Source organism: Mytilus galloprovincialis, chromosome 10, assembly GCF_965363235.1.
Source record: "Mytilus galloprovincialis chromosome 10, xbMytGall1.hap1.1, whole genome shotgun sequence".
In the NCBI taxonomy this organism is placed as follows: Eukaryota; Metazoa; Mollusca; class Bivalvia; order Mytilida; family Mytilidae; genus Mytilus; species Mytilus galloprovincialis.
The window spans coordinates 26,657,503-26,682,210 of NC_134847.1; the positions used below are offsets into that span (position 1 = coordinate 26,657,503).

General features: G+C 31.4%; 1 protein-coding gene across 1 annotated transcript in view; it reads left to right on the forward strand.

Annotated features, from left to right (window-relative positions):
- Nucleotides 1-6,890: 6,890 nt before the first annotated feature.
- Nucleotides 6,891-24,708, forward strand: part of LOC143047285 (uncharacterized) — a 66,394-nt gene continuing 48,576 nt past the window's right edge. Inside the window, exon 1 of the mRNA XM_076220325.1 lies at nucleotides 6,891-7,070. Coding sequence (XP_076076440.1) covers nucleotides 6,896-7,070 — 175 coding nt within the window. The 5' untranslated portion in view covers nucleotides 6,891-6,895. The remainder of the gene's footprint in view (nucleotides 7,071-24,708) is intronic.

Here is a 24,708-nt window from a genome sequence, read left to right on the forward strand (position 1 = left end):
TCAAAATATAGCTTATGGGGCAACAGTCCATTTTTTTTATATTTATTTTACTATTCACCGCTTCAATTTGAATAATGAAACATAAACTATTTCATTATTCATTATTCATTTTTTAATATTGAATAAAGAATAGTGAACTATTTCATTACTCATTATTGAATAATGAATAATGAACTATGAATAATGGACGTACTTCAGCGCGGTTAAATCTAGATTGATTTATTTTTACAATGGTGTATAACACGCCTACGTTTGTTGTCGAAATCATCCGTAGCAATCCTACCCAAGTATGTCAATCGTTATAATTTTGGAGCCCCATATTTCTGATGCGTAACTAAGAACGGAACCAACCATATACTGTCAAATAAAATACAACATTAATTAGTTAAAATGTAAACGCTTTTGAGAGTATTCATTAGTATTGATAAGGCCTTGGATCCTTGCTGAGCCAGACGTTTCTCTGTTTGTAGAAATTTGCTATTAGAATGCAGTACTATTCCGAGGTAAACGTATGAATCAACTATTTGGAGTTCGTTGTTGTCATAATTTTATTTTATTATAAACCCGCTGCCAGCCATTTCTAAATACAATCACTTTGGTTTTGTCAGTGTTTCCTTCAATATTCCATTTTATACAATATGTTAACAACTTATTAAGTAACTGTTGTAAAATATCAGGTGATTTCCCAAACAAAACGGTATCGTCTGCGAATAAAATTAGGTATATCAAATATTCGTTCAGAGTTACGACATCATCAGTTGCATCAATAGACAAATCATTGACTATATCGTTTATGAAAAATAAAAATAACAGAGGAGATAACGGTTCTCCTTGTTTCACACCAAGCAGATTTTCAAATGAATCACACAGCAAACCTCCAGATTTAACACGAAGTTGCACAGACGAATATATAGATTTCACCATAGCTACAAATTTAGTGCTTACTCCATTTCTTAATAATTTGTATATAAGAATTCGTCTACTGAGTTTATCAAACGCCTTACGAAAGTCCACAAATGCGCAATACAATTTGTTTTTTTTGCTGAAGAACATGCGATATAATACCGTGGAGAACAAATATTGCATCTATGGTAGATTTGCCTGGCCTAAACCCAAACTGAGTGTCTATTAGTTTCTCCTCTTCCTCGCACCAAGATAGTAACCGGTCAGTAAGTATACTTGTAAAAAGTTTGATAGGACACTCACAAGCACGATAGGTCTATAATTGTTGGGATCAGATAAATCGCCGCTTTTCGGTACGGGAATGACGATACACTCAGTCCAAAAATCAGGATATATTCCACTGTCGAATATATAATTAAATAATGTTTTTAAAATTGGTGCAAAAAATACCGGACTGGCACTGAACATTTCGCCAACAATGTTATTATTTCCCGCACTTTTCCCAGGTTTCAGTTTCGTTATCGCTTTTACAATATCGTCCTCTGTGAATTCAGAATCTAAAACATGTATGTCTAAATTATTAAAACATTCATTATTTAATAAATGTGATACTTCCTCACAAAGCTCCGGAGGATCAGCACCGAGAACATTTTCAAAGTATCTAGACATCTTTTCATTATCAATTACACATTTTCCCTTGCTTTTATGCTTAAGTGCTGACCAAAATTTTCTGGGATCCGTTTTGGCTATATTACACAGTTCCATGCCTTTTCGTCGTTTAAAAGTATATTGTGCTTGGCGTTTTATTTTATTGAAACTATTTCTAGCGACTACATAAGAAAGTTTATTTATGTCGGTAGGATGACGTTGAAAAAAGTTCCTTGCTTTCTGAAAATGTTGGCGAGCTTTTTCACATTTTTCATTGAACCATTCATTATTTGGCCTTTCGGAATTGTTGATGTCTCTGATTAAAACAGTACGACCAAATATATCAAAAGCACAATCATATAATATGTCCGTGATCTTTCGAACTGCGGAGTTCATATCGTCGACAGATGAAATGTCATTTACTAATAAGAAAAGACTGTCCTGGTGTGAACGTAACGATTGTATATATTCATTGTTTTGGTCCTATTCCATTTTATAAAAGTATGTACCATGGGAGGCTTGAACGGCGGACGATTATTAGAAAAGTCCAATTCGAAAAATATAGGCGCATGATCTGAAAATTCATTGAACTGTAGTACCTTGAAATCACTAATTTGATTATAATTTGACGGTGAAAGTAATAAATAGTCATTTACACTGTTTCCTTTGGTAATACCTACTAGAAGATCAGTGAATACTCTTCGAAAGTGATCAACCTAAAATGTTCTTTTTTGTTATTGGTAATTAAAGTTATAGCAAATTAAAAATGATTTTTGTGTTGTTAAGTCATTAATTATAATGAAATTAGGATTCACTTTTAGCAGGCAATCTCACTGGTTCTATTTTGTTAAATATGCTGAGAAACATGGTTGATGAGTTGTGCACTTGAAGTTAATAATTGGACCTCTTTGAATGTAAATTAATGTTAACTTGCAATTGGAAAAAACAAAGATCAGCTATAAGTAATATACGATGAAAGTATTATTTTACAAACTTTACTTCAAGATATTATCTTATGATCATAAACAAGCTTCTGTCCAAGTTTGGTGGAAACCCAGTCATAGTGAAAAATTAATGTTAAATGGCATGAAAACTACAAACAAGTTCATTATAACATGTATAATAAAATGCGGAAAAAAAGGATTTCATTTTTACATATATTTTATTTACCTCTTAATATTTGTCTTATGATCATAAACAAGCTTCTTTTCAAGTTTGGTAGAAATCCAGGATAATTTAAGAAAGTTATCAAAATTTAGCCGCTGATGACGGAACATAGGTTGGTTCGCTATGTCTCGCGTTTTTGTGATAAAAGTCACATGCATGCTCGACAAAAATTAAAATAATGTCAACAAAAGGGGTGAAATTTTAAGGTGACTTATTCAATCCACAAAAAAATTAGATTCATCACAAATGTCCGACAGAAGAAGTCATTGTTGTCGCTTTGACACATTCCTCATTTCCTTTTTCAATTTTATTGTTAATAGATATAGGAAGATGTGGTATGAATGCAAATGAGAAAGCTCTCAATTCAAGTTACATATTTTTTTTTAAGGTAAACCATTGTATGTCAAGGTATGGCCTTCAATACTTAGCCTTGACTCACACCGAACAGCAAGCTATAAAAGCCTCCAAAAAATATTAGTGTAAAACCATTCAAATGGAAAAAAGAACAGTCCCCCTATATAAAAACAAGAAACTAGGAAAACTGATGAACTATTCAGAAAAAGGAATTTAACTTTTGTCATTGGGCAACTTGAAAAGCAAAATTAATATAAACAATAGGCTCTCAAGATGTTAAATCGCTCGCCTGATTTTTTTAACTCAATTTATTCATCAATCATGATTTATATTTTTGAGTTATAATGTTATATATATCAGTGTTTGCTTTAAATTGCTGGGTTTTTTTTTGGTCATATGTGCCACCGTGAAATGAATATATAAGTTATGTAGAAAATCATCAGATATAAACAAAATTTGAACTTTATCTGCAATTTGTCAACTTAATATCAATTCTGAAATCAATATTTACAAGCATAAGTGGTAAGTATGGAGTTAATTTTCAAAGGTCAAGGACCACACCTCTGCACAAAATCATCAGCCTGAAACAAAATTCCAACTTCATCTATAACTTGTCTGGATAAAACTTTTTACCAATTTTCAAATCAATATCACTTCAAACTTCCCACAAATGTCTGTCTAAATTTTGGATTGATATCAATGTCTTGCATGCTGATTTTTAGGGAGTTTCAAAACGTATCAAACCACCATTTTCCTGTTTCGATTCACAAACTCTAAAGAGTAAACACCTTTGTAATCCTTAAGTATAAGCCCTAAAATACCTACCTTTTACTTTCTTGTTTGGTATCTTGAATTATGTCTTTAATTTTAAAACGAAAAAATCAAGTCAATTCAATTCAATTCAATTCAATTCTTCAACTTTCTTTTTCTCTTTTTACTTTCTATCCTCTTTGTTCACCTATCAAAGCTAGTATTATATTGCATAAATTGTTTGTTTTATATGCATGTCCATTATATTATACTATTATTGTAACTTTATATTGTATTATGGAGAAGACTTCATAAGTATGATGTACTTGTGTCTAATCCATTTTGCTTTAATTCAGCAAATAAAATATGTTTAAACTAATTCTTTATTTACCAAATGTTTTACAACATATAGGTACATGTATAATCAATATATACTAAATATATATTACAAAAATATACGATCATGACAAAACAGACAGAAGTTTTAAATACACAAAAAATAAATACATATAAATATAATTCCAAATAGCAAATATTTGTAACAAATGAATTACAAATCATTTTACTAAAAACAGTCATTTCTGAGCTTCAGTGCTCTAAATATATATTTTCCCAAGTTGCACAAGTCTTTTACATTAGTAGTGCTTACTAATTGTAACAGTTTATAAACAGATGGCTTACGCCAATAATATGGTTTAATCAAACATTCACGCAAATTAGAATATAATGGACATGATAAAATAAAATGCATTTCATCCTCAATATCATCAATACACAATGTACAGGTTCTAAGGTTTCTATTAACATTGGAATACCTTCCCTTCTCTATAGCTAGATTATGTGATGACAATCTAAATTTAACAATACACTTTTTATAAATATAGGGTATGGGTTTACACAAATATGACTGCAAAGAAAAATTGGATATCATATATCTGTACAAAAAACATTTTGGTGAACTTTCTAAAGTAGCATCAAACTCTTGTTTGACAATATCACAAAGTCTCTGTTTAATAACAATAATATGATCTTTACATAAAGAATTTTGTGAATACCACAAATCATTTAAACCAAGATGGAACAATTCCTTTCGTATATTACAAACCCAGTTATTTTTGTCATTTGGATTCTTTAAACATATATCATATAAATAATTGTAACAACCATGTAATATACAATTGTTATCATTCAATACTTTTATCCAATATTTAAATATACGTAATTTCCTGGTTACTAACATTGGAAATCTTCCAAGTTCACAATAGACCATGACATTCGGTGTACTTGTTTTAACATTCAAAATTCTTTTACAAAAATCAATATGTATCTTTTCTACGTCTTGCGCTTTATGAAAACCCCATATTTCAGAACCATAACATAGAATACTACTCACATATGTATCAAATAATGACAATAACGTGGCATAATTAAATGAAAATTGTCTAATATTACTAAATAAACAAAACATAGCTTTTCTACCTTGTTCTGCAACTTTTTTTTGTGCAACAGCAAATTTTCCATTATAATTAAGAACAATACCTAGATAAGTAAATTTGTTAACAATATCTATTTGTACATCATCATAAAACCATTTATCTTCATCCTTTACTACGCCACCATTTCTAAAAATTACAATTTTGGTTTTATCAATATTTACAGTTAATTTCCATTTCTTGGTATAAATATACAATGCATTTAACATCTCTTGCAAACCATCTTTGGTTTCCGAAAAAATGACCATGTCATCTGCATACATTAATAAAAATAAACTTAATTCTTTCAACTCTACGTATACAGCTTTACAATTATTGTCAAAGCCCGTAAATAGCTGTAAAAATGACAAAAATAATCAGTAAATACCAGTAATCACTGAATCAACTAGTAAATACATGTAATACTAAATTGGCTAGTGATTACAGGTATTTACTGAAATGTTTGGTAATTACGTGTAATTCCTAATTTCACCTATTTACTGTAACATATATAAAACACATCAAGCGCATTTTAAACTCAAAGGCATTTTGTCATCATCTAAAGACTGAAAGCATACAGATATATATGGTCATTGTCAAATCACACTTAAAGCATACATAGCACATTTAAAACACACATAGCACATACAAAACACAAAACATACATAGCACATACGTGTGATTACCGGCATTGAAATTAAATAAAAATTAAATTCATAATTTTCTTTACAATATGATAATACCAATAGTTTGATAAGAAAATGAAATACTTATGTAAGATAAAAGTAGAATATACATACCTTCAACATCATTATTGGTCCTGATGCTGGTCTGGAAAATGTTCCAGTTACGTGGATGCCAAACAGTGTTGCATATCCACAATAATATTTCAAATAGAAGGTAATTATCCTCATTTAAATATATCAAATTCAACTCATATAACAAATATTTAATACATTTTTTTTTTAAATATTCATTATAATCTCATAAATTCGTATATAATTTTAATATATAATTTTTTTTTTATTAAAGTAAAAAAAAAACATCTACTAATCGTAGTCCGAGTTTGTTATAGTCCGAGTTTGTTATAGTCCGATTTTGTTATAGGCCGATTTTGTTTTAGTCCGAGTTATCCAGCAGCGGAACACCAGATTGTATAACATCTGGGAATGGCTTAATTAATTACCGGTGTGTGGTTTGCAGTCGGCTTGTTTGATGTGCTTTCCTCATTGACATTAAAACCTAAGTAGCATAATTTCTAAAATGGTCTTGCTATGCTGTGTTGATTAAATACATCAACAACATTTTTACTGTAAAATTCCAATTGGAAAATTTTACATTTAATCGTGTAAATAGATGTGTTTAATATGGAAAATGAAAACTTTTAGTATGATATGTGCATTTTAAAGTGATATAGTCTATATTCTTAAATGGATCTCATCGCCAATTTTACCCGTGTAATATGATTAACATTATTGTGCCCGTGTATATAAGCCATTAACTGTTTTAAACCCTTATTGGATGTGCTCCTCATTAGTAGGAGGAAGATCCAGAAAAGAAGAAGAAGAAGTTTCCCTCCCTTTACTTATATTCCCCTGGTAATGGAGACGAATTTATTTGTTTTGCTCTTCTCTGTATTTGTTTTGCTTGTTGCATTTTATGTTGAACAAAGAAGAATACAAATTCAAGACGAGCTCCTTCAACCATGTCAACACGAAAATGAAACAGAGAAAATGGGGAAAAAATTTGAACTTTCGTTTACGCTATGGAACCCAGGTAGGTTAACAAACCGTTTTATTGGATAATTTAATACAAATTTCTTTTTCTTTTAATTTTTAATATATTTTTTAATTTTTCATGCCATTTCGATTACCTAATTAACCATTTCTTTCTTTTTTTTCACTTGATACATAATTCTATAATATTTTTAAGGCACTGGCTACGGTTACATGGAAATGTAACAATAATAAAAATATTATTGTTACAGTGGAGACTAATTGCCGGAATGCAAAGTTGGGTAAGGAACCGATTAATAACGAATGTAACAATAATTATTGAGGCTACGGTTACATTGCGTTATTGTTACATGAAAAACAGCAATGTATGCTAGATTTATTAAACTTAAATCTTCTATATAGTTTTGTTGCTTAATTCATTCATGGCTACTAAATAATACTTGTTATAATAATAAATAATAAATATTATTATTCAACAAATGGTGTTTAAATTTGATGTTCTTAAAGATACTACTTCAAATTAGTAGTGCCAAAGGCAAAAAATATAGTTCAAATGGTTTGTTGTTGAAAACTCGGGCTGAGAAAACTGTTCACTTTTAAGTATTTAACTGCACATCTACTCATATTACCGTCATTATACTTTGAACAAAAGATGAAGAGATTCCTATTACCAATTTTGTTTGAGTGAAAAATTTAAAACTTGCATGGGATGCGCTTGAAACGAAACTGAAACAATATAAAGACACAAATTTCATACTGCTATACAAATGCAATTACCAAAAATTGATACATCAAAAGCAAAGTTTGCTAACTGTGAACTAACACTGTGAACTTCTGTATACATATATAAAATTGAGAATGGAAATGGGGAATGTGTCAAAGCGACAACAACCCGAACATAGAGCAGACAACAGCCGAAGGTCACCAATGGGTTTTCAATGTAGCGAGAAACCCCCACACCCGTCGGAGGTGTCCTTCAGCTGGCCCTTAACAAATATGTATACTAATTCAGTGATAATGGACGTCATACTAAACTCTGAATTATACACAAAAAACTAACATTAAAAAATCATACAAGACTAACAAAGGCCATGCAAAGGCTCCTGACTTGAGAAAGGCGCAAAATTGCGGCGGGGTTAAACATGTTTATGAGATCTCAACCCTCCCGTATACCTCTAGCCAATGTAGAAAAAACAAACGCACAACACTACGCATAGTCAAACTCAGTTTAAAAGATGTCCGAGTCCGATTTCAGAATCCATGGAAGACGTACTATAAAAAAATCAAAAAATTGTATGTTATACTTGTATGTATTGTAAATATAATATAATGTCTTCAACTTTTATTATTTAGTACATATTACTAGTCCCATCGAACATTGCTGTTTTTCATGTAACAATAACCCAATGTAACTGTAGCCTCAATAATTATTGTTACATTCGTAATTAATCGGTTCCTTCTCCAACCATGCATTCCGGCATTTAGTCCCCAATGTAACAATGATATTTTTATTATTGTTACATTTCCATGTAACCGTAGCCAGAACCTTTTTTAAAGCCCAACCTACAATATAAGTACAAAGGAGAAACTACATTAGTGATAATAATTTTACAAGAGAGGATAATTCACAAGAGAAATTACTCTGTCATCACGACAAAGATTGAAGAAGAAGAATGCTGTTCCAGAGTGAATCGGCTATTTATTCCAAAAAAAAAATCATTGAAATTTGAAATTATTTAGAATTTTTAGTCTAGAAACTAATTATGAGGGAGGAGGGGGGGGGGGGGGGTCAATTATGATCATCCCTTATATCATCCAAACTTTCTGGTGTCTCAGAACTCCCCACATTGTTACCATGGTAACGGGCGACATTCAAAGATGGCGTGTGAACCTTCAACTTGGTTATCTTTCCTGTAAGTTGTAACAGCTGTTTCTTTCTTAAAATTTGTCCTTTTATAATAAAAAATTACAGAAGTGACATAAAATCCAACCATGTCCACACCAAAAGTCAACATTCTTGTCATTTTTGAAAATTATAGCTGTATTCATTTTAAAAACAAGAAACAGCAATCTTGGTATTCATGAGCTGTCCAAGAATTAATTAAATATGCCAAATTTTAAAGAGACCAATAAATATTAACGGGGTGCGCCAATGTGATCTTTATAAATGAATGATACTCAAGTCCTTTCGCTCCGACATTTAAACACTGAAATGATTCAGATCCATTATTCCTCTTTGTAGTATCAAATTGCTGGGAAAGAAATTAACGACATTGTGATAGTTTTTGTCCAGAAATGGACACATTAAAGATGTAAAACAAACTCAAACATTTTACTTTGAAAGATATTGCAAGAGCTTTCGTAACCCTACGTTCATTTCTAACTCCACATATGTGCTGATTGTAAATAAAATTAACTAATGGTGACTTTCTTCACTTCGATTCTCATGTATATATATATAGGGTTTTTACGATCACTAAGATCTATATGATCAAGGAGAAGTAAGATAACAAGATAACGAACGACTCAGCAAGTCTTTCTAAAACAAAATGATTCTCCCGATAAGAAAAAAAACCACATTTAACAAGTGCATGGAAGTATGAAGCCCTTTCTATCTATTTCATGAGAAATGTTAATCTCCTCGGCCCTGATCAAGTATTTTTTCAATGTTTTTTTTAAACAGTTTTAAATATTTAGACAGTATGGAAAACCGTCACATGACATGTGTAAATGGATCTTTTTTTGAAACAATATTGGTTTAAGCTATTTCATGTGTATATCTATATATCTAGAGCTATGCTCATTTGTTGAACATGCATCATTCATTCATTGCAATCTTTTGAATAGTAAATTAATAAATTTAAAAACAGGTTAAATGACATGCATTTGTCATGTTTGTCCAGAATTAAAACCAGAAAAAATATTATACCAGGTCATGTACATGATGTTAGTAAATACAGTATAAACGTGTTTTCTATTGTTATAGAAAAAATAAAATAAGAGATTCATTATGTCACTCATAATTACTATTAAATACATAATTTCCATTTCAAAAGTTTTATAAATGATAACTTTTTATTCATTTCAAATAGTTTTCTCAAACTTAATACCAAAAGCATCAATGTATACATATGTCACATTAAACTGAAAATCCTTATTATAATGCATACAAAACTTTCTTGTGGTTTTCCATGATCCATAATAAATGTAGAAATATACCATACTGTTGATTTCATATGTTAATGTTATATACTGGAAAATTCTTTATTCCTAAAACTTGTCTTTTATTTCACATGTAACATGCAAAGAATATTCCTATTTACATGTAAAATATTGTGAATTACAATATATATAGACTTTACCAGTATTAAAGTACATGCAGTTACTAGCCTGCAAAATATGATGTTTGAATTATAATTTTTCACTCAGTTCACAGTTTTATGTATACATGTATATCCAAAATTATCTCAATAACTGGCATTGGATGAATAATGCTATGAACATTTCCTTTTGTGTGTTGATTTTACAAGAAAGGAGTGCACAGTCATTTCCTCTGGTGTAATACTTTTATTTCTTTGTCTTCAATGTTCCAGAGTCAGTGTTAACAGTAATGTAATCCTCCCTTTTACTGTCATACTGAAAATTGCTTCATTCCAAAAGTCACATGTGACAGACAGCAATGTTATAGTTTTGTCATATGAGGCCCCTCATGGGGGGGGGGGGTCCTAGTAATCACATAATCACCATTTTTTTGCCAATATAATCACATAATCATTAAATATTTGCTTATCTTTAGTAATCAAATAATCATAAACTAAAAATACAGTCCTAGGTAATCAAATAATCATGAAATATTTGGCTTAATAATCAAATAATCATTAAAAAAACGGCCAAGTAATCACATAATCAAAAACCCCATGAGGGCCCTCTCATATGTCCTCAAGCTTTTATTTTTAAAACATTCATTTCACTTTCTTTTCATGTATAGATCTAAAAATATCCCCATATATGGTTATAAATTGTCTGACAATTTCCTTGTGTGTGTTGATCTTCAAAAGAAACAAGTGGTTACTCTTTTCTCTGATTACTTTTTATACGACCGCAAAATTTGAAAAAATTTTCGTCGTATATTGCTATCAGGTTGGCGTCGTCGTCGTCGTCGTCGTCGTCGTCCGGCGTCCGAATACTTTTAGTTTTCGCACTCTAACTTTAGTAAAAGTGAATGGAAATCTATGAAATTTTAACACAAGGTTTATGACCACAAAAGGAAGGTTGGTATTGATTTTGGGAGTTTTGGTCCCAACGTTTTAGGAATTAGGGGCCAAAAAGGGCCCAAATAAGCATTTTCTTGGTTTTCGCACTATAACTTTAGTTTAAGTGAATAGAAATCTATGAAATTTTGACACAAGGTTTATGACCACAAAAGGAAGGTTAAGATTGATTTTGGGGGTTTTGGTTCCAACAGTTTAGGAATTAAGGGCCAAAAAAGGGCCCAAATAAGCATTATTCTTGGTTTTCGCACAATAACTTTAGTATAAGTAAATAGAAATCAATGAAATTTTAGCACAAGGTTTATGACCACAAAAGGAAGGTTGGGATTGATTTTTGGAGTTGAGGTCACAACAGTTTATGAATTAGGGGCCAAAAAGGGGCCCTATTAAGCATTATTTTTGGTTTTTGCACCATAACTTTAGTATAAGTAAATAGAAATCTATGAAATTTAAACACAAGGTTTATGACCATAAAAGGAAGGTTGGGTTTGATTTTGGGAGTTTTGGTCCTAACAGTTTAGGAATAAGGGGCCCAAAGGGTCCAAAATTGAACTTTGTGTGATTTCATCAAAAATTGAATAATTGGGGTTCTTTGATATGCCGAATCTAAATATGTATGTAGATTCTTAATTTTTGGTCCCGTTTTCAAATTGGTCTACATTAAGGTCCAAAGGGTCCAAAATTAAACTTAGTTTGATTTTAACAAAAATTGAATCCTTGGGGTTCTTTGATATGCTGAATTTAAAAATGTACTTAGATTTTTAATTATTGGCCTAGTTTTCAAGTTGGTCCAAATGGGGGTCCAAAATTAAACTTTGTTTGATTTCTTCAAAAATTGAATAAATGGGTTCTTTGATATGCCAAATCTAACTGTGTATGTAGATTCTAAATTTTTGGTCCAGTTTTCAAATTGGTCTACATTAAGGTCCAAAGGGTCCAAATTAAACTAAGTTTGATTTTAACAAAAATTAAATTCTTGGGCTTATTTGATATGCTTTATCTAAATATGTACTTTGATTTTTGATTATGGGCCCAGTTTTCAAGTTGGTCCAAATCAGGATTCCATATCAAGTATTGTGCAATAGCAAGAAATTTTCAATTGCACAGTATTGCACAATAGCAAGAAATATCTAATTGCACAATATTGTGCAATAGCAATTAATTTTCAATTGGAGTTATCTTTCTTTGTATAGAATAGTAGTTGATAATATATGTTGGAAATTTGCCAGACATGACTATGATGTCATTTTCTATTTTTATTTGCCAATAACTTTATGTAAATAACTTCATTGGAAATTTGCCAATATAAAATGTTGCTGATGAAGCTTTTTTTCCTTATCTTATCTAAAATGTTTTAGATAATGTATGTTGGAAATTTGCCAGACATGACTATGATGTCATTTTCTATTTTTATTTGCCAATAACTTTATGTAAATAACTTCATTGGAAATTTGCCAATATAAAATGTTGCTGATGAAGTTTTTTTTATTGTTTTATACAATAAACAATGTATATTCACTTTTACTACCAACCAATCTTTACCATTCAGTGATAACAAGCACTTTATTTTACATTTTAATATTTTATGATGTATTTAAAAGAGTAGTTATTGTTGCAAACTCCATTAGAAATTTGAATTGATATCAGTTTTGGAAAAAGGGAAACGGGGATGTGAAAAAAAGGGGGGGGGGGGAATGGGGTTAAATTTTTCTCATTTCAGATTTCATAAATAAAAAGAAAATTTCTTCAAACATTTTTTTGAGAGGATTAATATTCAACAGCATAGTCAATTGCTCAAAGGCAAAAAAAACCTTTTAAGTTCATTAGACCACATTCATTCTGTGTCAGAAACCTATGCTGTGTCAACTATTTAATTTTAGATTTAAATAAGAAGAAATCTTTAATTGATTTGTAAAATCTTGACATTTGTTTTGTGTAAAAAAAACCATGTAATGTCAAAAATTTGATCACAATCCAAATTCAGAGCTGTATCACGCTTGAATGTTTTGTCCATACTTGCCCCAACTGTTCAGGGTTCGACCTCTGCGGTCGTATAAAGCTGCGCCCTGCTGAGCACCTGGTTCCGATTTCAGTTACTAATGTAAAAACTTGCATAACACCACTGCCTCCAAGTCATTTTAATACATACATTGTATACTGAAAAATATGTAATCGTTTAGTTGCATTTTAAAGTTATTGGTATTCATGTTATGATACAAATAGAAAACTTCAGCCAAAATTGTGTGTACTTTAATTATTATTGAATTAAAAGTAAACTTGACAAAAAGTTCTACATTGATTTAAAATGAACTCTTAGGTAGCAATACACAGTTAGGAGTTTGGTTTCGCATTTTGGACCCGGTGGATTTTTCAAATATGAAAGTTATTGTGTAATAAAATTCATTTTTAGACAGCTGAGTACTAATTTAGTCTTCAAAGATGGTTTATAAGAACATCAAGACTATTTTCACATGTTTTATGGGCTATTTTCTGTTTGACTCTCTGTATTTTCATAGCTAGACAGGTCATCGGTCCAGAAATTAATGTAATGTTTACAAACACTTTTTTTCTACACGAAGTTTTTGATGCAATTTTACAAAAAAATGAGACGAAAGACATATGATTTTCATTGGATTTATTGAAAGATATATGTAAACAGTTTCTGAAAAGGTATTACTTGAAGTGACTGAAATTCTACTTTTGGCCAAATTTTGGGGAATTATGTGACATCTTTCCCCCCTTTTTGCAATATTTTATAACAAAAGAATGCAGATTGTTGCCATGGATACACCCAAAAAGAAATTATATTTTACCATTTTATAAACTGGATCTAAAATCTATGGAAGATTCTGATTACATACATATATCCACATATATGACACAAATAGTAAGCTTAATATTGCAAGAAAGCAATGAAAAGGGGATGGTAAAATTTATGAGGGTAAATTTTAATATTTTTTCCTAACTCACTAACTCAACAGTTTATTGCTACCTTAATTAATGAATTTTCTGTTAAAGTACAAGTAAAGTTTGTAAGTGAAACTTACTTCAACTGATATTTACCCATTACAATGCTTAACCAATTTGTTATTAATTAATATGACATAATCAATATTGAGTGGGTGCACGTGTGACTCAATACAACAGACAACTTATATATATATATACACCTAACCTGAGGGTCTGGATGGTGTTTACAGAATAGATAATAATCTTTATGGGCAGAAAATGTAGAATAAAGGGCTAATAAATTAAAGAATAAAAAAACAGTGGCGGATCCAGAGAAGGGGGGGGGGGTTCCTGGGGTTGGAACCCTCCTCTTTTTTTAGACGATCAAGGCATTTGAATGGGGACATGTGGTTGGAACCCCCCTTTATCCTGGGTTAGGAACCCCATTTTTAAAATGGCTGGATCCGCCCCTAAGAAATGAATAATAATAAAAGAGCTCCCATACAGAAAAAATGATAGGATGGCCAACTGCATTGCTCAACTGGCCGCCAGTTGAACAAACAGTTGAGGGTCAGTTGAGGACCAGCTGGCCATCAGTTGAGCAAATAGTTGAGGGCCAGTTGAGGGCTACCTGGATTTTTGCCATGCAAATTAGGTAGCCCTCAACTTTCAATGCTCAACTTTATGCAAATTAATTGAGCAAGGTTGAGAAAATATCATAGTTGAGGGCTAGGTGTTCAACAGTTGAGCAATTATAGTTGGCTACCTGGCCAACAGTTGAGGACAAGGTCATTAAAAGTTGAGGGCTAGGTGGCCAATAGTTAAGGGCCAGGTCATTAAAAGTTGAGGGCTATGTCTTTAAAAGTTGAGCATTATCTGGTAATTGCAAACTGATGACTATACACATTGTAGAAAAAAAAACTAAATTGTGTATTTTATGTAGCCAAAATACTGCTGAAAGATCTCGACTCACAACAGACTACACATGCTACACGACTGCTTTATCCTTGCTTTATACTTAACTATTGCATTTTAAAAGTTATCTAGTAAATAAAATCTAGTTAATCCTGCAGCCATATTAATTTTTATGCAAGGAGAAGTATTTAGGTATATATTGAAATACTCTAAACCTAAAGTGTTTTTCAACCAGAAAAAAAAGATATATGTTACAGGGAATTTGTAAAATCAGTGATTGTGTAAAATCACTAAAAGTTTCAGTGGTTTTGTAAAATCCCTGAAATTGTTAGGGATTTTACAAAATCACTGAAAATAGAGCTAGGGATTTTGTAAAATCTCTGATTACAATAAAGTATAACATGCTATTGTAACATAAATTGGATTTTTTCCTTTGATGTTTTTATGAAATAATTTGCTTAAAAAGTGTGGTGAGGGAAAACCATGGTATATTATATGCAAATTTATGTTGTACCATACTTTGCTAATTAAATATGCAACTCGACTAGAATCCAAAGGAAAAAAGGTGGAGCTTCAGCCATGGTATAACATATTCATTTTCATGTTATTCCATGGCTGAAGCTCCACCTTTTTTTTTTTTTTTTTTAAATATATCCGCCTCTAAAATATTTAGGAAACTGTAAAACGTACTAAAAGGTCAAGATAGCAATAAATTATGTGTACTACATTTCAAGAAACCCTTTTCAAACTATATAGGATTGGTACGAATTCCCTTAATTTTGGAAACAATTACTAAATGTTTCGTCTTTCAGTTTTGAAAAAAATAAAATGTAAAACTATCATTTCCTTTGCGAAAATTCAATTAAATTTCGATTTAAAAAGGGGGGTACCTATACTAAAAGGAATAAATATAGGCTACAAATATCTGTGAAAAAACATGATTAGGGGACGTACACTATCTACGCCCCTGGATCCGCTACTGTTAAAATATTGTTTTATCATTAAAATTGTGTTTTAATAAATAATCTAATAAAATAACGGAAGAAAAGCATTTTTCAATTAGATGAAAATTCTGTAAAATATGATTAATTTGTATGATACATTGAAAACTGAAAAAAAACCAATTCTTACCGTCATTAGAATAATTATTTAATCCTTGTCGCTGTATTCCGACAGTTTTGTTTTCCTCAGTCTGATGACATTATGAAATTACCTGCGCCTACAATCATACACGGGGCGCAAAACAAACAAAAAAAATCGGGAAAATCCGACATTTTCTTTACTTTCTGCAAATTCAGGGGTTCTATTACATGAAATACACAGACGATCATACACGAAGCGCAAACGTGACTTGCGCGCGCTTCCATTTCATTGGATAAAACTGTAACTTAATCAATGTCCAATATTAGTTTAAGGTCTTGAAGCTGTCAATCATTTTATTTATATTACAAATTTTATATACCATGTGTCTTACTCATTAACATATTTAAACAAACTCATCCTTCGGATTCGTTTGTTTAAATATGTTAACTCGTAAAAACCATGGTATATATAGTACTTAGAAATGTGTTTTTCTTAATATAAAGATAGACCAAATGAATGATCACTTAAATGATCTAGAAATATATTTGTTTAATAAACACTATGAGCTAGAACTTGTGTATAATGATAATGACTAAAAGGCATATAAACGGGTATTTAGACCAGTGACTCTGAATTTGCTTATTTTTGCAAGACAAGTTTGGGTGACATCCCTACCACTATAAGCTATTGATATGTGAATTTTCTTAACTATGCTGTACATGTCTTCAAAACATACATAATATTTTTAAAACATCTTCATCTGATGAATATTGTTTTTAACAATTTTTTTCAAATCTCCACATTGAAGAACTTCATACCTTCATTTATCAACAAAATATTTACTGTATTTGGATTAAAAGAGTTGAGAAATTTAGAAACTTTTTCAAAGTTATACAACTTTGTGAAAGAATACATGTGTCTAATAAATGACCAAAGTAGGTAAAACTTTGTTTATTTTTGCTTGGTTAGATTAACCTATTCATAAACTTGCAAGTACAAAACAAAGTATCATTACCAATATTTTCTGTTGTCTTTTTTTATTATTATTTTGTGAATATAAATGTTATTTTGTGGGCAGCAAATTAATAATACAACACTTATTTTCTTTTTATATATCAATTTTCATGCAGCGATAAGATGCTCTTGAAATATGTATGTAATATTTGCCACTGGATCTAATGACAGCAATCAACCTAATGTTCAGTTTTTATATTTGATTTAAAAAAAATGATATAATTGGTTTTATTTTCTACAGTAAATACTAATTATACAGAAAATCTATAATAAACAGTAACTTTCTTTCAAACACGGTAGTGATAAGAGCTTGTTTTGTCTTCTTTCTGTGGCTCATTGACAAAATATTCCAAAATGTTTATCATATTTTCCCTGATTCCATATGTTGCACTTTAATTTTACCTCAATTATTTAAAGTAATTTTGTGTGTATGTTTGCTCTTGATTTCAAGACATTTGTGACTGAGCCATTGTTCTACAGTATGTCAGTTGTTTTGTGCTTGAAAACTGCTCACTTAATTTTAAAATAAAGACTAGATTAACCTCAAACTTATTGATTGTTACTGTTGTAGTCTTTTTTCACAGAAATTCTTAATAAAAATGAATGAATGTATTTTACAAATTCCCTGAATTTAATTAGTGAATCTGTAAAAAAGATCTTAATTATTTCAGGGATTTTGTAAAATCACTATATATAGCTAGTCAACATCATGGATTTTATAAAATCACTATATAATCAGTTCAGTGATTTTATAAATTCCCTGAAATTTCAGTGATTTTACAAAATCACTGATTTCACAAATTCCCTGTAACATATATATATAAGTACGTCTGAGTCAGTGACAACTCTACAACAGATTTATCCATCGGATCACCAGCAATGGTGGTGATACATGGCTGTGTACATAATGTATATACAACTCGTCTAAACATCAACCCAACCATGTTAGATCTGTAAATTTGCTTTCTCAAATTTTTTGTTCTTCCCTCGCTGGGATTCAAACCTATGCTACTGAGATATCGTGACACCAAATGGCCTGCACTGCAGCCGTCCCGCTAGACCACACGACCACCTGGGCTTCATAAAAATGAAGCTTTCGGTGGCCAGGTGTTAACTTTCCACGTCAGTTTAATCTAGCGTCGTACTACAGTACATGATATATAAGGCATGAAGATGTTATTCTTACAGATCAGCTAAATTATCTATAGTAAAGGATCCTACAAATTAATGTAAGATACAGTCACAGAAAATAATTATATTTATAATTAAGTACGTCTGAGCCAGTGACAACTCTACAACAGATTAATCCATCGGATCAGCAGCAGCGATGGTGATACATGGCTGTGTACATAATGTATATACAACTGGTCTAAATATCAACCCAACAATGTTAGATCTGTAAATTTGCCTTCGCAAATTTTTTGTTCTTCCCTCGCCGGGATTCAAACCCATGCTACTGAGATATCGTGACACCAAATGGCCTGCACTGTAGCCGTCCCGCTAGACCACAAGACCACCTGGGCTTCAATTTTACTTAGCCATGGTATTTTGACCCCCCTGCGGTATATTGAACCCCCTACTATCATGACTATAGACCTTGAATTTCAAAACTTCAAGCTATTCTAACTCCTTAACATAGTTACAAAACTCCAATAAGTGGTTTATATGTAATAAACATGCTGGAAAAGATATTTTGAAAATTTTACTTAGCCATGGTATTTTGACCCCCCTGAGGTATATTGAACACCCTACTATAGACCTTGAATTTCAAAAATTCAAGCTATTCTAACTCCTTAACATAGTTATAATACTCCAATAAGTAGTTTGTATGTATTTAATATACTGGAAAAGATATTTTGAAAATTTTACTTAGCCATGGTTTTTTGACCCCCCTGCGGTATATTGAACCCCCTACTATAGACCTTGAATTTCAAAAATTCAAGCTATTCTAAATCCTGAACATTGTTATATTACTCCAATAAGTAGTTTGTATGTATTTAATATACTGGAAAAGATATTTTGAAAATTTTGCTTAGCCATGGTATTTTGACCCCCCTGCGGTATATTGAACCCCCTACTATAGACCTTGAATTTCAAAAATTCAAGCTATTCTAACTCCTTAAAAAAGTTATAATACTCCAATAAGTAGTTTGTATGTATTTAATATACTGGAAAAGATATTTTGAAAATTTTACTTAGCCATGGTATTTTGACCCCCCTGTGGCATATTGAACCCCCTACTTAAAACCACAAATGCCAATAAATTGTAAATTAGATTATCTGCAATACTCTTTATCAAAAACAGGGGGTTCAATATACCGCAAGGGGGTTCAAAATACCATATGTGAAAAATGACCCCGGAGTCATTTTACCGCATGGTATTTGGACCCCGGGTTCACTTTTTAGGGGGTTCAAAATACCATATGTCACAGGGTGTTACCTTTCCACGTCAGTTTTAATCTAGCGTCGTACTACAGTACATGATATATAAGGCATGAAGATGTTATTCTTACAGATCAGTTAAATTATCTATAGTAAAGGATCCTACAAATTAATGTAAGATACAGTCACAGAAAATAATTACATTTATAAGTACGTCTGAGCTAGTGACAACTCTATATTATTAGTTACATAGTGTGCTAGTGACCTAATACGGTATATATGGGGTCAGTAAATTCCATATGGGGTGAGAGCGAAGCTCGAATCCCCATATGGAATTTACTGACCCCATATATACCGTATTACGTCACTAGCACACTATGTAACGAATTTATCTTACCGACTATCTTAACGTGTAAAATTTAGACTAGTGACCCATCAAAATGAGCAAGTCTTCAATACAGTTAGCATGTAGTTAACATGATGCCAACAATGACAACTTGTTAGATTTAAATGTGTTTTCTGAATTTATTTCACTTTATCATCACTTTCTTCGTCTGTTGAAACCTTTATGATTTTTTCTCAGTACTGTTTTGTTTTTCTAAAGGGACGTAACACCACTACTAACCGTGTATGAAATAAGCCCCGCCTCCTTATTACCTTATATGGAAAATAAAGGGACGTAACTCCACTACTAACCGTGTATGGAATAAGCCCCGCCTCCCAACTAACCTAATATTGAATATACACGGTTTCCACGAGGACGCTTTTAACCAATCATATTCCTAGAAATGTATAGGAGGTAAGATAAATATATTTATCTGTCATTTGTGGATAGATGTCTCATTGGCAGTCATACCCAAGATTACTAGTTTTATACCAAATTCATTATATTAGAATATTCTTATTTTATTAGTAATACTTTCTAAAACAAATTGTCCTAATTATAAAATAAATATGTCTCCTATCTTACTCATTTTGATAATATATAAATTAATGCATAAATATATTAGTGCGGTGACAGAATAGGAAAAAGTCAATTATTAAAGGAGTTTAATTTCACTTCATGGTACACGGCTAAAAATTGGCACAGTACTAGAAAAATGATTTTACTTGAATTTAAGATTGGTCGTCAAAAAGTCGTATGGTGAATTTTTTTTTTATTTCAGCTTTTAGTCAGCAAATTTGACATCAAATGCAGATCATTAGTGGCATGCAATTTGGCTTTTTATTCAAAAGCTGCCATCGCTTATCTTTCTTTTTTGTTTTATTCAAACATCAGACATATTGTTCTATGCATTAGGCGAAAAGGGTAATCCTCAAAGCCTTTTGATGACAAATTATGAAGTAAAAACTACTGTTAACGGGGACATTTTGTGTTTTACCCGATTTCAACATCATACAATAAAGCGCTGATGAACGGATTATATCGTATCTCCTATAAAGTAATAAAACTGCTTTTCTTCTTTTCATGTACACATGTTTTTATGAGGTAATATTGTTTAAAACGATTTTTTTTTAATTTCATAAATCTCTGCTAATCATGCAATCATTTACTTTAAAAAAAAATCCCCAAAAGATAACAAAACTAGAATGTCCGTTGAAACTTTGCTGTAACATTTCAAAGAAGCAAACATTCATTTTAATCCCTTTTAAAAATAGTTTTATTTTCTTAAATGCGGAAGTGGAATAATTGATTTATTTTTACCAACGTACAGTAAATTGAGGTATTTTGACACAGTTGATTGGTGTAATGATGAAATATACCTGAAATTGCGTGGATAATTGTGACTTTAATTCATAGATGTACATCTATCATCGGGTTCATTCTATTTGCTTGAAAATTGTTTATAATAAAAATGGAAAAGAATACATGACATATATATAGTGATATCTACAGTTCGCACTGCTGTTTGAAATGCAGAACCTTTTAAAGACCTAAAGAAAACCATTTTGCTAATTTTTTTGATTTCAAAATTCAGATATATTGAAGATATCCTGTCTCTTTTTTACCTACACATTATATAATTAGTCAGTCAGTACTTACATTTCCCAGTTAGCTTGTGATAAAGGATACTACAGAAATTAGAATGTTCGCTTCATATCTTGACCTTTTCTTTGATATTGAGACAGATTGACAACTACAAACAAAAATCTATGACAATTTGAAGGGCGATTTTAACTTTCCAATGTCAATTCCCCAGGTCTCAATGTACTACACCCCTCTGCGCCATCGTATAATGTGCATGTTAAGTCAATACATACTTCATGAATAGGGGTGTACCGCTGACTACTTAAAACAGGCCACAGGATTTAAAGGGATATTCAAACATATTAGTCGACGATATCATAATATCAAGACGGCAGGGTAAAAGTAGAAGAACGACGTAAATGACAAACAAAAGTCTGCAAAACTTTACATAGACCACCAAAGATAAACATCAAGCATACTGAATACCAGGGGTTATCTCGTGTGCTCCCGGAAGGTTTAGAAGATTGTTTCAATTGTAACACCTGAGTGTAGAACGTGGAAATTTAATTTTAGTGACATGTACTTTATTATGAAGAACTGGCGACTAAAATAGACACAAAATAAGTTTTTGTATCACGAGTAATGATACCTTTAAGCTCTGTCGTTGCCCAACTCACTAGCAACATCTTTTGAGGTTTACAATTTTTAGATACTACTAGTAAGTATCAGATCAGATCTGAAAATTTGCAATCAATTTGTTTTCCATTCCTGTTTGTAACATATTGATACTTTTGATTTGCATGACACGGGTAACATGTTGTTGACACAACCAAACTGAACTATATTTTTTTTTCTGGAATTCCCTTTGTTTTGTTTAAAACATAACCATCGGTAACTTACGTACCGTTGCCTGTAATGTTTCTTTAAGACATACAGACAAAATGTCAGCCGGCTCAAGTCATGAAATCGAAGTCACAGCTATCAAAGGTTGTGCTATGTGTACTATTGTTTGTCTGTGGGTGTTTTCCATTTTTTGACCATGGCGTTGTCAATTTATTTTCGACTTATGACTTTTAATGTCCCTTTGGTATCTTTCGTCTCTCTTTCATATGCTTGCATCTATTGTTAAGAAAAACGACAAGGAATTTTGTTCTCTAAAACAGAACATTTACGTAAAGGCTGTTTAATGCTTATTTGTCATACAGCCACTATAAACCTTTACTGGGAGTCAAACTGTTGTATTCTGAATTACAAGAACATTCACAGTAGAAAGTTTTTTACCATCAGCAGTGTGACATAAATGCTATCCCTAGTTCAGATATCAAATCATTTATACAGACCAGACTGTAGGGCATAACGACCACGACAATCGGAAACACAGGCTACAGTCATGTAATCATGGCTAGTGTATACTGTCGATGCGGATCACAGATTTTGTTTTTTTTCTAGACTTTTGTTTAGATATATTTTGAATTTCAAGCAGCAGGACAAGACGTTTCTTTCAATACAGGATTCTTTTGACATTTGTCTCAGAGGTGCACTGATATTTCAGTTGTTTTATGTCCCCCATAAAATAGATTGACATGGCCAAAGTGTATTTTATAATGACGATGATGCCCAATGGTGATGGATAAAAGCTTGCTATATGTGGTACACAAACATTTGACCACCACTCTATTGCAATGCACAACACGTTAAATGTCCGAAGTTTAACATTTATATTCGCAATATTATTATAGGATTCGTGGCTTTAGAATTTTGTCGTGTTCTTTAAACACTATGGACCAATACTGACATTCGAGATTTGCCAAACCTTCCACTTGCTAACATATGTATTCCAGCCAATGGTCAGAACTTCGTAATAACGTTCCCACATTACGAAAGTCATTTGAGGTCTGAATTACTGATAAAAGTTACGTATTTTTAGAGCTATGTCAATATATCCTGCATAAAAAAAATATGATCTTGCGTCACTTAGTTTGGGATTGAATAACCAAAACTTTCTCCATTTTCAAACGAATAAAAGGCTGTTCTATCATAAAACATATCTTTTTAAAGTTGTAAGTTTATCTTAAAATGATTTATTTTCCTATTAATACAAATTTATTTCATAGAAATCGTCATGACATTGTAAAAACTCAATTAGAAGTAATTTTGAAATAATTTTTGTTGTCTGTTTTGCATGTAGCGAATTCAATGTATATGGCTTAAACTTAAGTTTTCACTTTCATTGAAGTATACTAGATGGTTATATTAATGAATACATATTTTTACATAATTTACTATAAATTTTGTTAAGTTTTGACAGACGTTGTTCTTATAAATTGAAAAAAATATGTCATTTAAAATTGAAAACTACCCCCCTTTTTGTAAAGTCGCATACGCGTGTTCGGAAATCTCATATTAATGGTGGGTTTCCACTTTTTGGATGAAAAATTGAATAAGGAAGAAAATAGATTTAAGTTTTCAATCATTCTACTGTAAAAATGGTATTTAAATTGGAGTTAGATATTCAATTTTGTTTTTCCTTGAAAACGACATGTGACCTTTGATCAAGATTTCTGAAAAACTGCACCATATTTTCTTTTGACGACCAGAAGAATCTCAAAGTACACATATTTCCGAATTCAATGATATATGATATAGCCGTGTACCATTTTCGACGATTAAAATTTCATATTTCCGACTTTGGTCACCGGCCTATATTGTCTAAATTTTTTCTTCACTCTAAAAATTAAGTTTTAAATATCACTATTTTGAAGAGACATGTATTGTCGAAATGCGCATCTGGTGCAAGAAAATTGGTACCGTTAATTTTATTACTACCACTGGGTCGATGCCTCTGCTGGTGGACTATTAGTCCCCGAGGGTATCACCACCCCAGTAGCCAGTACTTCGGTACTGGCATGAAAATACGGATTTTTTGTGTTATTAAAATTTACTGTTACAAAATGATAGAAATTATTATAAATTAAGGAATGCAAAGCTCTGGTTCCTTTCACGGATTTGGCTATACTTTTTGGACCTTTTGGATTATAGCTCTTCATCTTTTATATAAGCTTTGGATTTCAAATATTTTGGCCACGAGCATCACT